The sequence below is a fragment of the Rhamphochromis sp. 'chilingali' genome, assembly GCF_963969265.1.
Source record: "Rhamphochromis sp. 'chilingali' genome assembly, chromosome: 2".
Taxonomy (NCBI): domain Eukaryota; kingdom Metazoa; phylum Chordata; class Actinopteri; order Cichliformes; family Cichlidae; genus Rhamphochromis; species Rhamphochromis sp. 'chilingali'.
This window is the reverse complement of record NC_137930.1, coordinates 27,958,103-27,972,748: the sequence shown is the minus strand read 5'-3', so window position 1 is coordinate 27,972,748 and position 14,646 is coordinate 27,958,103. Positions and strand designations below refer to the sequence as shown.

Below are 14,646 nucleotides of genomic sequence, written 5' to 3'. Positions count from 1 at the left end.
TCAGAATAGGGAAGAAAGGTGCTTTCAGTGGCTCTGCATGTGGCTGTTTGTGTCCGAGTGACTAGTTTAAGTGTTTCAGCTGATCAGCTGTGATTTTCCTACAACCATTTCCAATCTTTACAGAAAATGGTCTGTAAAAGAGAAAATATCCAAAGGGTGGGTGTTCCCCGAAAGAAAACAACTTGTTGATTCCAGAGGTCTGAGGAAAGTGGCCAGACTGCTTCAAGCTGATAGGAATGCAATGGGAACTTAATGTTCATGTTGAACCTTTAAGGAGATGGGCTGCAGCAGCATAAGACCCCACTGGGTGCCTCTCCTATGAGCTAAGTACAGAAAACTGAGGCTCCACCAAAATTGGACAATTGAAACCTGAAAAGAATCTTCTTTTCTACTTCAACACTCGCATGGTAGAGTCAGAATTTTATATAATTAACATAACAATATGAATCCATTCTGCCTCATATCTGTGATTGAGGCTCCTGGAGGCAATGTGGGATATTTATTTGGCACAGTTTGGGCCCCTCGGTACCAAACCAGAGCCTGCCTGACTACCCTGCTTACAGAAGGATAACACCACATGTCACAAAGCTCAAATCATTTCAAACCGTTGCCTTTAACGTAACAACTGGAGAGTCACATCATGAATGTCAACATATCTGCAGAAACTATGTGATGCCATCATGTCAGCATGGACCAAAATCTCTGAGGAATGTTTCCATCTGAATCTGTGCCACAAAGAGTTGAGGCACCTTGCTAGTGAGATGAGTCCATCTCTCATTAGTTTGCTTAAATTAAAAAATGTCAACCCCATGGTGGCACCACTGAAAACTTTTTTAAAACTAAGTTGAAAGACTTCAGACCCCAGGGGGTACCCTGCCTCTTGTCCTATGTCAGGTGGGAAGGGCTCCAGCTCCCCTGTGACCGCGAACTGGATGAATGAATAAATGGATTCAATGAGGAAATGATGGTTGGATACACTGGTGTAACATGATAAAAGACTCTGTTTTTTAAAAGATTTTTTTTAACACAGTAAAAACACTGCTGTGGTTAGTGCATGCTTTGTCTACTACAAATATATCCAATTATGCAAGAAGCGTTTTTCATTTCTTTTTCAACAACAAGCCGTCTACATGCAGTGTAATGTGATATGTATGTTAACGTGTCATCTTGTGAGTGTTCTCTGTGTCATTTTAAATTCCTCTGTATCTGCTTTTCTCTCATGTTGTCTCTCCATCTGTCTCTGTTACAGGCATTAAATGATGGAAAGCTGCAGCACAGGGCAGACCGTGCTGTCTATGGGACAGACGGACTCTGTCTGGCACTTTGGCTTCACATTCAGTTTCACCAAGCTGCAGTAAATCACTGTTCTGTTCTGTGACACTGTTCTGTTGTTCCTGCAAAGGACAATTGTTCCTGACGTTCATAGTTTATAGAATAAACCATAGTGCGTTTGCAAATATGAAAAGGAAATCTGTTGTCAGCAGATAGGTAGTTATATCTTGACCTTGAAACTGACAACCTCAATATTTCTCTCTCCTTTTCTCTTTGCAAATAAATGCTGAAATTTGTCTGGGTAAACAGAGATGAACAGGCTTCTATCATTCATCGCTGAGCCTCTAGAAGGATAATGTGTAAGCCGGCCAAATCATTCATTTAACTGCCGTAAAGTCCACAACAACAGAACGACATACATTCATTCACGTATACCCCTATGCTACTGGAACTTATTTACATAACTCTTGCAAACTCTGCAGTTAAGTAAGTCTCCCTGGGGTTAGTGCTCTAAAAACTGGACTTAACACATGGATGGATAAAAGTGCATGGATAAATGGATGGTTGGAGTTGGGTGATCCGCTGACTTTTAAAGGGAAAAAAAACCCCATACCCGCTCCTACAGATGATACATCAACCTGTTGTCTTTTGTGATTACCCTAAAATATTTCAGTTTTCCCATGTTTTGCAGTCATATCCACAGGTCTACTCCACACCGTTTCTTCAACCTGCTTCTCCTTTACCTCTCAGAGAATCAAACCACTCTCTCCTCAGCCAACTGGAGAGCACAGGAATCTATTAAGCTCCATATGGGAAATATGCAGAGGTGGGACCAAGTCATTGTTTTGCAAGTCTCAAGTAAGTCTCAAGTCTTTATCCTCAAGTCTCAAGTCAAGTCTCAAGTAATGTCAGGCAAGTCAGAGTCGAGTCTCAAGTCACTGGTGTAAAAGTCCGAGTCAAGTCACAAGTCTGAAACTTTGAATTTCAAGTCCTTTCGAGTCTTTAAAAAAAAACAAACGAAAAAATAATGTTGCAGTTATATGCTAAATGTAAATATTAGACCATGTAATTTTAAAATCTGTGTTTTTCTCAACACATACAAAATAGTGAACTTAGAAAATATACACAAATTGTGAAATTGCACCTCTTTAAAATGCAGCTCAATTAAACTTAGCTCCAAGAATAATTTTCACCGACAGTTCTGAGATAAGCTGCATGTTATTCTTGGATGCGGTTGTAGGACCAGCTTTAAAATCGCATGACAAAAATATCATACATATTAAAAAAAACTGTATCACCAACGTAGCCTGGAAAACATTTGCTAGTTAGATGAAGTCAGCTATCTCATCTTAGCATATTTATATGCATATTTATAATTATACGGTTCTTGGAGTGAGTGCATACACTCATGAAGTTTAGTAACTTCAGGTCACTGCAACAAGCCCAGGTACAGTTTACCGACGGATGGGTGCAGGACCTTGAAATGCACCGTGTAGAACGAAAGACCATCGTACGTATCATAAGTTTACCAGTCTCACAAATTGTCTCCATAAATACACATTCGTTAACCGTTTATTAATATAACCTTTGAGCTCAACGGTAATTAATTAGTAGTGGAAATAATTTCTGGTAGCATCACAGAAATGTAGCAGTGACAATAATACTGTATGCTGTAATCGTACTGGACAATTAGTGATACAAAAAACCTGTTTTATCCTGTGAATAAAAGTATGTGTTTTTGTCAATGTACCATAATAACAGAAGCGAAACGCAATATTGTGTCAGGACAATTCACTATTTATGCACAATAAATAAAGGAGCATAGCGCGACAATTTCTGTTCAGCGCCAGACTTGCTTGTAACCTATATCACCAATTATGTTAAGAAAAATGACGCATTAACTACAACAGCAGACTGACCTTTGTGTAAATGCTTGGAGCAGACTAACCTGTGAGCTGGAGTGTTCTGGGACGTTATATTTGATCTTTGAATGGCTGCAATCCAGGCCATCCGTCGCGTCTTTGTTACTTCGGAAACATGGCTCGAACAATTTCTCTTCAACGACGTAATCCGATAACAACCGATCTCTTTACCCGTCGGCTTCCCGTGGCTGTCATGCGACCGGCTATTGCAGTTAATAATACAACGGCTTCTTGACATTTTTGTGTTTCTTTTTATCGCTGTGTCTGATTTTAATTGAAAGCCTGCGTGCGCTAGTACCGCTTGCCACGAGTTCCCAGAATCCTTTGCGGTTCTACCCGTGAATGACGTCACATTTTCAATCTCTATATAATATGCATGTTAAATTTTATATTTGGGGTAAAATATCAAGTCTTTTCAAGTAAACCGGTTCAAGTCCAATTCAAGTCCCAAGTCATTGGTGTAAAAGTCCAAGTCAAGTCACAAGTCTTAGAACATTTTTTCAAGTCAAGTCTAAAGTCATAAAATTAATGACTCGAGTCTGACTCGAGTCCAAGTCATGTGACTCGAGTCCACACCTCTGGAAATATGTCACCGGAGAACCAGTGTTAGAAGTGATTTAGTAGAGAGGAAAGGGTGGAGAAGAGGAGAAATGGATGAGTAAGGTGTGCTGCAGTTCCAAGGTGAGACAAGGTGGAAATAGGCATGGGTGTCACGTAGGGAGAAGGACTTCCCACTTCTCTCTCTCTTGTATCTACACCACATATACAACCACACAAAGTGTAGTTGAATCTTAAGAGTCGACACGAATGCCATTATTCTCAGGGGTGATTCTGGACCAGTAATGAGATTGTAGGACTGCCTTGTTAGAGTTATATCACCCCTTACAACACCGTAAATCCCCCTGCTTACACTGCAACAGTCAGACTGAATAAAAGTGATCCATTTATTTTTCAACTGACTTGTCCACTGAAAATCCTGCAATTCTGTGCACGGGATTTAACAACATCTAAATCGCCATCGGATGAGAGTTGTGGGGTTGCTGATTATTCACAGGAAAATGCTGATCTTTCTGATGAAACCATAGCCATGCAGAGTTGTTGGAGGCGATAAACTGGCAAATAAAATGCATACCTTTATTGTTGCTACATGTTGGTTTTAGTGGCCTTCTCAGTTTCTGAGATTCAATTCAGTTTTATTTATATAGCGCCAAATCAGGGAGGGGACGAAGGCAAGACAAAAGTAATGCTGTAGGAGAAAGACAGAGATTAATAATAAGTTATGATTAAATGCAGAGCGGTGTATAAAGCATGGTGAGTGAAAAGGAAACAGTGCATCATGGGGAGCCCCAAGCAGCCTAAACCTATTGCAGTATAGCTAAGGGAGGATTCAGGGTCACCTGATCCAGCCCTAAGTATAAGCTTTATCAAAAGGAACGTTTTAAGCCTAATTTTAAAAGTAGAGAGGGTGTCTGCCTACCAAATCTAAACTGTAAACTGGTTCCACAGAAGAGGGTCCTGAAAGCTGAAGGCTCTGCCTCCCATTCTACTTTTAAATACCCCAGAAACCAGAGCTAAGACAGCATGAAGTGCTCTATTGGGGTGATACAGTACTATGAGGTCTTAAAGATAAGGTTATCTGATTATTTAAGACCTTGTATGGAGGAGCAGAATTTTAAATTCGATTGAAAGCGTTTTATGAATGAGTGCATGTGGCTTGTACTGTAGTGTGGTCAGTAGGACTGGCAAAGTGGTACATGACTGCCAGTCAAAATGTATGAATTAACAGGCTGTCAAAGACCACTGCAGAGGAAGGTGTGACACTTTGACCTTCTAGCTGACGGAGCAATGCTCTGACACTTCTGAGCTTTGCAGTCTGAAAAAAAGAGAGTGCCTGTTTTAGTTCTGGAACACACAAATCAGAGGGTTGATAGTAATAGCCGCCTTAGTAAGATAAAGAGCCGCGCCATCACTGTCAACACCATCTAGAGCTGCGCTATGCAGTGCTCACACTGCTGCTAAAGTGATTCACTGTACCAAGAAAGAAGAAAGGAAGAAAATCTTTGTATGCAGCAAGTGTAGTGTCCACAGCATCTCTGAAACACTTAAAATCATGACTTGCCTGTAGGAATGGCAGCTATGACTGGTGCAAAATTCTCAATCCTGTCTCATTAGTAGGTGCGGGTGATGAGTAGCCTACTGACAAAACACATCGAGACCATAACTGACGGGTGGAGCATGATGTTTTAAATTTTGGCATTCCCTGTGTTGTGGTTCCTCACGTCATATGATTGAATAAAGGCCTTTAATCCTCCCCATCATATCCGGGATTCCATAGCTCATTTATTGCAGCAGTGTGAATGTCACAGGGGAGTGGGTGGATGATGTGTCCACGGGATTCCTGTTATGCATGGTGAATGCAATTACCATCCTGTGATGGAAGAGAAAGGACATTGAGAAATGGTGGGTGAGTCACTTGGAAAGAGACCACAGTTCGGCCCTCTAATGAAGCTCATGTCTACTGGTGATAGATAATAAGGGCTTGCCCTGACTCCCTGAGGAGGAAGTGGAGGGGGGCCTCTGTGTGTGACGCAAGCTCGCTTTTTGAGATGCTGTGTACACATGTAAGAACCTGATATACAGATCCCCTTTGTCAAAGCTAGTAAGAGTCTCTCTATCTTTTTATTTAATGTCTTATTTCATCAGTCAGTTTCATTTCCCCCACTGGTCCTATCTACCTCTATCTATTAAATTCCCGTCTCTCATCTGCCCACTTACTGTCCTCTATTTTAAAGCCTGTTCTCTTTTGTCTGTTTTTCTCCTTGGGCTCATTTAGGGTCAGCCATCTTTTTCCCAGACTCTGCCAAATGCTCTGTCTAGGTCATTCTGAACATTAGTATTCACAGCAGTCATTTTCCTCAGTTAGTTCTCCTTCAAGTCTGGATAGTGTCTGCTGTAAGCAGTATGAAGAGCTGCACAGACTTATTTTCTAAATTCAGGAAAAGAAAATTATTCACTATATGAGAACATTAATATCCAGAAATCTTATGTAACTTTATTTTTTTGCAGTTTTGGTGATCATTCATGTAAGTTTTTAGTAAGAAGTCATGTGTGTTTCTGGAATTTTGAGATTCAACTTTTTAAAGGAGATGCAATCACAGCATTTTAACTTGGTTACTAGAGGTGGGAATCACCATACATCCCATGATACGATATTATCACAATATTTAACGCACGATACGATATTATTGCAATTTTTTAAAATATTTTGCGATATTCAGATTCTGTACATAAAGGTAAACTTTATCAATATTCATTTTATCTAATATCAAAGTCTCGCACTCAGTCTTTCTCTCATTTCAGTCAGTTTTATTGTTGACAAACTGAACGGTTTGTATTACAGTCTAGTCCAACTTAACTGAATGCAACCATCTGGTACAATTATAGCTATTCTGAACTATGCAATTTGTGAAAACTACACTGAAAAAAAATAATCAGTGGGATAAACATAAAAAAATTATTGTAAGCGGTTGCACGAAATTAAGTTATGTTTGGTTAACCTTAGTTTTTTATGTTATACCTGCACACATTTTTTCTGGTAACACGAACATGACTTTTTTATGTTGTTGTTATGTTTTTCATTCCGGTCAAATATTTATAGAAACCACTTGTTTATCAGACATGAACTTTTTGTGTTAATTGTATTGGACTACTATGTGTTATATTGACAAGATTATTTTATGGTAAGCTTATTTTATTTTATAACAAATTTCTAATATATAATATATAATCTAATATATAATTGAGTGTTCAATAAATAAAACTAAATTAAGGCTGATCTTACTGTATGTACTGTACACTTTCTCTCAATCAAAGAAATAAGCAAAACATTTTTGAACAATGACCTGTATTTTTGAAAATACTACACAGTTGTAAAAATGGACTTTCAATTCAGGCTTCCAAAATATACATGAGTCATATTTGTACAATGCATCTCTTGAAAAACATTCCACAACATTCCTCAAAGTTATCTGCTGGAACCTGAATTCAACATTGTGGGGCCTTGTGACATCGCACTTATGTAAAAAATAGTTTTTTTAAATGTAAGAACCATAAGGTAAGGTAATATGGCAACAGGGGTGTAATTATTAAAATGACACAAAGAAGAGACTTAAAATAACATTATAACCCACAGGCACACAACCAAGAGACCTAAACTGATTAGTATTGGCTTGCTTCTATCACTAAACATCGCAATCACTAATACTACACGATGCAATCTGTTTGTAGTGGTGCACCTTGGGAAAAAAATTGCAAATTGGTGAAATTGGTGCAAGGCGCCATTTCCATTGAGAAAAATGGACATTCAAAGTTTGAATTTAAAAAAAAACAAAAAACCATGGCTTGAAAAGTGAAAACTGCAGTAATAAAGGCCCCAAGTTGAAAAGTGCCAGAAAAATAAGTTTCACTATGTACTGCAACTTTACCAGTGCTGGCTTAAAAGAAAGGATGGTACATATTCGAAGAGGTAAACATGTTGTTCCCACATCATAACTGGAAAACTGTTCAATCGTACAGTCTGGTCCTGAGAACCTGGGCCTTCTTTGAAAGGCTGTTCCTTTTGAGCTCCATAACCAGTTTCTATAATACCTCGAAGGTATACTTTTCCAGTGGGTAGGTGAGGTTCAAAGTGTACATTAGTCCAAACAGCATTGCAGCTGCTAGGGTATAGTTATCCAAATCCTGCCAGACTCTCTGGCCTTCAAGGACTATCCCGATGTCCTCAGGGCTGCCATTGGCATCTCTTGACTTTATGATGTAAATTCCCATGGTTGTTTCCTTATTAGATCGTTGGATAATGGCTTCATCTGTGGCCTAGAAAATGCAGAATTCCAAAATTTAATTAAACAGAACACTGGTCAAAGAACATTATACCAAATCTTATTTTAATCTGTGTCACTATTCCAAAAAATGTTAACATTAACACATTAGGTGAACAAAAATGGATTCATTACAGCATGTGATTTGAGTCCTCAGAATGCTTAAAAAGGTAATGCATGAAGTGAAATCTCCATGCAAAGAAGCAGAATACTGTCAGAGCATAGAGAGGTGTTCAACTATGAACTCCACACATCGTTCTGATGCAGGTAAAAGAAAAAACAAAAACAAAAAACGCACCCATGGTAAATTGTGAAAATCCCAGGTGATTTTCAACATACTCCTGGCATAGAGTGACAAGCAGCATTTTGTTAAAATTATTATTTTCCCTAAAGTGTATACACAAATTATTAAATTCTTACCTGGGCCGTGGGCTCCAGAATGTTCTGCAGTCTTCTTCCTATTTGTCCTCCTCGCCTTTTGAAGACCTTTATGAGTTTGTCAGATAGCACATCTATCTGCGAGAGTAATCTGGACTGCAGTGGCATGGTGGTAATGCGCTTAAACTCTGCATTTATCTAAAAAGACAAGTTGTCACATAAAAATGCTGTCAAAATCTCAAATCTCACAAGGTTACATCCACACAAAGTTGTTATTTTTTGTCATGTTACTATTTATTAGCTATGGGTCCCATGTTGCTGAGCAGTTCCATAGTTGCCCTTACTTCCATACCACCCAAAGCCTGTTTGCAATCACAGCAGTTGCCTCCTTCTGGCCATTTTGCAGTTCTGCCAAATGACCCAGAAACTACATCTATTATTGTCATATACACATCAAGGTCTTTCATTAATACTTAGTTAAATTAGTTAATTTGACCTTTCCAGAAAATTTACCTTACAGAATGTGAGATAACATATGCAAATCTTCACCCCCCCCCCCCCCCCAACAGAGCCCACCCCATGGCAAACTAGCTTATTTAACTGTTTAACTAAAACATTTTAGGTACAACCAGTTAACTAAATGGACACGAGTTTGTTAGTCTGTATTCACTGAGAAAAAACAAGCGAATGTGACTGGGGACACACTGAAAAAAAGCTAATGCACATAATATTGTCCTGCAGCTTAAGCTAGCATTATCGTTAGTTAACTTAAGGAATGACTTGTTTTTTCCATTATGTTGCTCAACAGGAATTCATGAGAAAAACTTCCCCATATAATGGATGTTCTCTTCGTTTCCTCTCAAACATGTAGTTTTCAGTTTACCTCGACAAAGTAAAGCTCAGCACCAAACGTAAACGAAGCAACGACAAAAAATGGCGGACCGCCACAGTGAATTTTCCCTCGCAGAACACGCCCGGGGTGGGGGGGTGGAGTTTCAACAGAAAACAACTATTTTCTGTTATTTTGATATGACTGGTTTTAAAAGACTGAACATCCTTCTAAAACAAGTGAAAGGCGTGAGACTTAATTATGTTTAGACCAAAAATATAACTGATTCATGTTGGCTATATTTACTGTATTTTTACTAATTTAACAACGTCATCATTGCATTAGTCGCTTTATGCTATAGCATTACGCTTACATTAGCTTGAAGCTCAAGGTCGTCATTTTATTTAATTTCTTTTTCTGGGCTTACAAACAGGACACACAACATTTAGATAACCGTTACACTGAATCTTGGGTCTGTGTTGAGTCTTCCAGCTGCTGACTACAGAAGCTAGATTGACCTTTCAGCATGTTTATAGCGGCTGTGGCTATGTGCTGGTAATGTTACCGTGTGTGAGCAGTCACATTGGCAGCAGACATGTTTCAACAAACTAGTCATATCCCGGCCCTACATTAGCTTGTTTAATGGTTAAGACACTGCAGGTACCACCACTTACTACAGACACCGATGCAAGTTTGTAATAGTCTGTTAATTTAGACTGAAAGAATATACAAACAATATTAACTCACATTATATATGTTAATTACTAATTTGCTTATCGCATAATTTCGGTTACCATTAGCTAACTGGAGCCTAACATTGGCCTTTCATGGTTTTCGATAAACAGCCCACATACCTGTAAAATAACAACACCCCAGTAAAAGTCCACATATATAAAGGGTCTACACTCTTTCTCACTGGTGTGTTAGCTTTAAAATCCTATTTACCTTCAAGTGTAAAACTCCAGATGGTAGTAGATTTTCCAAAGCGAGAGACAAAAATGGCGGACAGTGCAGCCGATTTTTCCTTTCCAGGGGGCGGAGCTTGAGGATAAAACACGACTAACTTGTTTCTTTTCAACATGATTTGTTCTAAAAGAATGAATATTCTTAAAGAATATCGTTAGCTTGATAGCATAATTGCCTAAGTCATTTTTTTGTGTTTTCGGAAAACAAGAAAAAACTAATTTTCTAAATATCACATGCATATTTTTAATTGATATTTTCACAGAACATTTAAGTATATGTGAGGAAAAGTATGGAAAAAGACCAAAACCCAACATCATTTCTTTTGTCTAATAAAAGTGACTTAGGCAGATTATGCCTATGACTTAGGCAGTTTTTCTTCAAACTATAAAATGAACATGACATACTATAATGTAACCATAACACACTGTAACTTTTCAATTTTAATCACAAAATGGCAGCTAGAGTAAGGAGACTTACTCACTTCACCTCACCCACCCATTAATTTGCAGAGGAGGCCTGTAGGCTCATAAAAGAGGTGTGCGTGTGTCTATGTGTGTTTGTATCTGTCTGTGTGTGTTTGTCTCTCTCTTCTCTCTCTTTCTCTTCGTGTGCGGGTGTGTGTGTGTGCGTGTGTGTGTGTGTGTGTGTGTGTGTGTGCGTGCGTGTGTGTGTGTACTATTTGGTAGGCTATGTATACTACTGATGAGGAAGATCATCATAGTACTTGTGGGCCACTCTTGGTAGTACATTTTTCATTGACTGTAAGTCACTGTATTTCCTCAGGGTGATGGGCAACTGAGCAGGAAAGAGTGGGATCCACTTGAATGGCTTGTTGTCGGGTATGCTGATGCGCCGAGGCAGGTCTTCCCAGTCAGATTCAAAATCCAGCTTGTACCTGATCCGTCCATCAGTCAAGTACTGCAAAGCCCGGAGGTCATGGACTGTGGGGTCCCCAACTTTTTTGCCGGGTCGAATATTGGTGACATAGGTGCCAGATAACTTCATGAAGTCATTGTGGTATAGTTGAGTCACCCTGTATGGGGATGGATTAATGCGTGCAGCCTCAAAGATGACAACGTAATCTCGTGGAGTGTAAACGTCTTGCACAATGCGCCGTTCAATTAGACTGTGCATGGAGTCACACTCCATCTGTGTGTGGCCTGCAACTAGAAATTTCTGCTCAATGCTGACACCATGCTTCATGGCCAGGTAAAGGTAGGCGTTGCTGATGGTAGCACACCGGTTCTTTTTTTTTTTTTTTAACTCTTTATTTTGTACTTTTTCCTTTGTATTACATACGGACAAGACAATAATAATAATAACACAACAACAAATACACAAAAAAAAAAAAAAAAAAAAAAAAAAACCACGAGAGGTCCCGCCCTATAAGGCTGACTGAGACTTATAAATTATCCATTTTGTCCACTGTTTTCGGTGTTTGTCAGATTTCAGTCTCAGAGTGTAAGTCATTTTTTCCATTGTATATATGTCCTCGATTACGTCCATCCAGTCTTCCAGTTTTAAAGGATCGCTTTTCAGCCAATTTTTTGTTATCACCTTTTTGCTTGACAACAACATAATCTTAAAGCACACCGGTTCTGATACCCGCAGCCATCACTCCAGACAATGACTTTCTCAATGTTTCTGTTGGCCTGTAGGACAGACTCAAAGTGGTTGGACTGCAGATGTGCAAAAACCTCACTGCTGAGGGAGCCTTCATGTTCTTCCCAAGCATAACAGTACCCATCTCTGTTGTTCATGTTGAAGCAGGTAAAGTTGTGCATCTGTAATTTAGTTTTGTAGTACATTGTACTTGCTTTTGTCTGGGGGCAAAGAAGAACGCGTTGAAGGTCCATTGTCCACACTGAAAGTGTGTCACTGGATTCATTTTTGTCTGCAGCCTTTTCAGCTTGAGCCTGACTCTTCAATCTCAAGTGTGTAGCAAGAGCATCCTCATCTGTATTTCCTACCTTGGCGCTTACACAGATGTCACATTGGTATTTTTTTGGAATGAACACAGAGTAATCCTGCTCTCCAAAAACCTTCCGAAAGTATGTCTCACTCACAGCACGCTTTCCATTCTCATTGGCAGCATTCTGGTATTCCTTGTGAAGCTCTCTCAAAACTGTTCCTGGCTCCAGGAACTTCTTGTTCTGATAAGAGGGAACCTGGCGGCAGTAATGGGATGGGACTGTAGGTATTCCAGAGAGCCACTCTTTCAGGAAGGCCTGGTCTCCATCTGATATTGGCATATGAGGACCAGTCTTGTTGATCTTGGGGTTGGGCTGGGTATGAGTGTTGGGTTTCATGCCTGCAGTTAACCATGATCCAATGGTTCTCAGGGCAATACCAAGTGTGGAACAGAAAAGATTTTTGCACACAGGTATTTTGCATCTATCTGAGAGTTGCAGGTGGTATAGCAGAGATGTTGTTCTCCTTGAATCAACACCACCTTTCTTCTGTTTTATGGGCACATTTTCAACAACAGTCTGGATATACACCTTGCGTGTCTCCCAGGAAGGCATGGACCAGAAATTGTTGAAGATTCCTCTTCTCTCAACTTCAGTCAGTAGCTCACAACTTCTTTTCGTTGACTTGAAGCAGTGCTGTGATGTGCATGGTGGGCCCATGGCCTTTGGTGGTCTCTCCTGTCCCATTGTATTCTTGTAATTCTCTCCCTTCAGACGCTTTTCTTTGATGACATTTTTCTTCCACGTATGGGGCAGTGGACGCTTGTGACGAACAGCAGAAGTGCTGGGGGTTGGACTGGCTTCCTCTTCCTCTGCTTCCACCTCCCCTCCTTCCTCTTCCTCCCCTTCATCTTCGTCTCCTTCCCCTTTCTTTTCCTCTCCTTCATCTTCCTCTCCTTCTCCTTCCTTTTCCTCTCCTTCCCCTTCCTTTTCTTCTCCTTCATCTTCGTCTCCTTCCCCTTTCTTTTCCTCTCCTTCATCTTCCTCTCCTTCTCCTTCCTTTTCCTCTCCTTCCCCTTCCTTTTCTTCTCCTTCATCTTCCTCTCCTTCCCCTTTCTTTTCCTCTCCTTCATCTTCCTCTCCTTCCTCTGGCTGCTTATCAGTCTGTTGCCCCATATCAACATAATTTCCTCCTTCTCCCTCATCTATATCCACCAACTCCTCTAAGTTCACATCAACTTCCTTTCCTGATGATACAACAGAAAATAAAATGCTGTTGGAGTATCTTAAAATGGTAAATCAAGATGACATCTAAATCTACTTGTGTAGTCAAAATGTCTGCTATGTAAAAAAAAAAAAAATCAATTTGTACTATTAATATCAAATCAAATCAATTTATTTTTGTATAGCCCAAAATCACAACAACAGTCGCCTCAAAGGGCTACATGAATATTACTGGCAATAGAGTTCAACCAGTATCAGTCATTTGAACACAGTCAATATAAAGTCCAATTTAACAATTAACAATGAACCCAGGGCGTCCCCCGTCCTTAGACTCTCCTCCTAATAAAAAGCAAATGTTTGAAACATAATATAATTTGCAAACTTGCTGAAAATGCTCAAATTGCCTTTGAAATTGCCAAAGATTTACTCTGGTAGCATGCTGCTGTTAGCTAGCTGCTAGCTTGTACTACATTACTATGCTAATGCTACACTACTAACGCTAATGTTAGCTAGCCATCATACTTTGTTTGCAACAAAAAAGTAATCTTTTAACATGGTCATAACCTCTTTGATTGAATGAAAATACATTTAGTGACCAAAAAACTAAAAAAATATGAACTTTTACCAGATGTAAATGAATCAAAAAGAAGAGCAAGGGCTTCACTTGCGGTCAACCTCTTCTTCTTATCAGCCATTTTGCATACATCAAAACTGCCTAAGTCAAATTGATTGTAGCAAAACTGCCTAAGTCCAATGGTAAAACTGCCTAAGTCAAATGAATGACTTAGGCAAGTATGTTTTTTGACTCTTATGAGTGTTGTGATTGGCCAATGACATAGGCAGACGGACAGGATGATGCAGCAGTGGTAGGGGAGTAAAGTTAGGCAAAAATCTCAATTTGACCAAAAAATGACTTAGGCACTTATGCTATGAAGCTAACGATATGTGAAAATTAAAAGACAAAAATATGTTTAGATGTGAAATTTAAATTAGTCATGCTGGATATATGAAGTAATTCTATGCAGATTCAACAACCACCCTATTGCATTTTTTTCAGTGATGCAGCCCCTTCAGCAACTGAAGAATTTGAAAGTAAATTAAAACAAAATATAATTTTACATTAAATAAAAAAGTTTTAAACTTAATTAAAATAAAACATGTCTTAAATGAAAATAAGCAAACTGTCATGTTTATTGCTGCAATAAAAAAAGTTAAACACATTTGGACAGTGAAGGAATGTCAGGATTCTTGCTCAGAAAAAGGATCAA

General features: G+C 39.2%; 1 protein-coding gene across 1 annotated transcript; it reads right to left on the bottom strand.

The window, feature by feature from the left end:
- Window positions 1–7,081: 7,081 nt before the first annotated feature.
- On the bottom strand, window positions 7,082–9,396 carry LOC308392016 (uncharacterized protein). Its single transcript, XM_080874859.1, has 3 exons — window positions 9,333–9,396; window positions 8,492–8,647; window positions 7,082–8,066 (listed from the first exon to the last, which is right to left on the bottom strand). Exons 2-3 carry the CDS (start codon window positions 8,615–8,617, stop codon window positions 7,833–7,835), a joined length of 360 nt encoding a protein of 119 aa, XP_080730985.1. The 5' UTR covers window positions 8,618–8,647; window positions 9,333–9,396; the 3' UTR covers window positions 7,082–7,832.
- Between the last annotated feature and the right edge of the window lie 5,250 nt (window positions 9,397–14,646).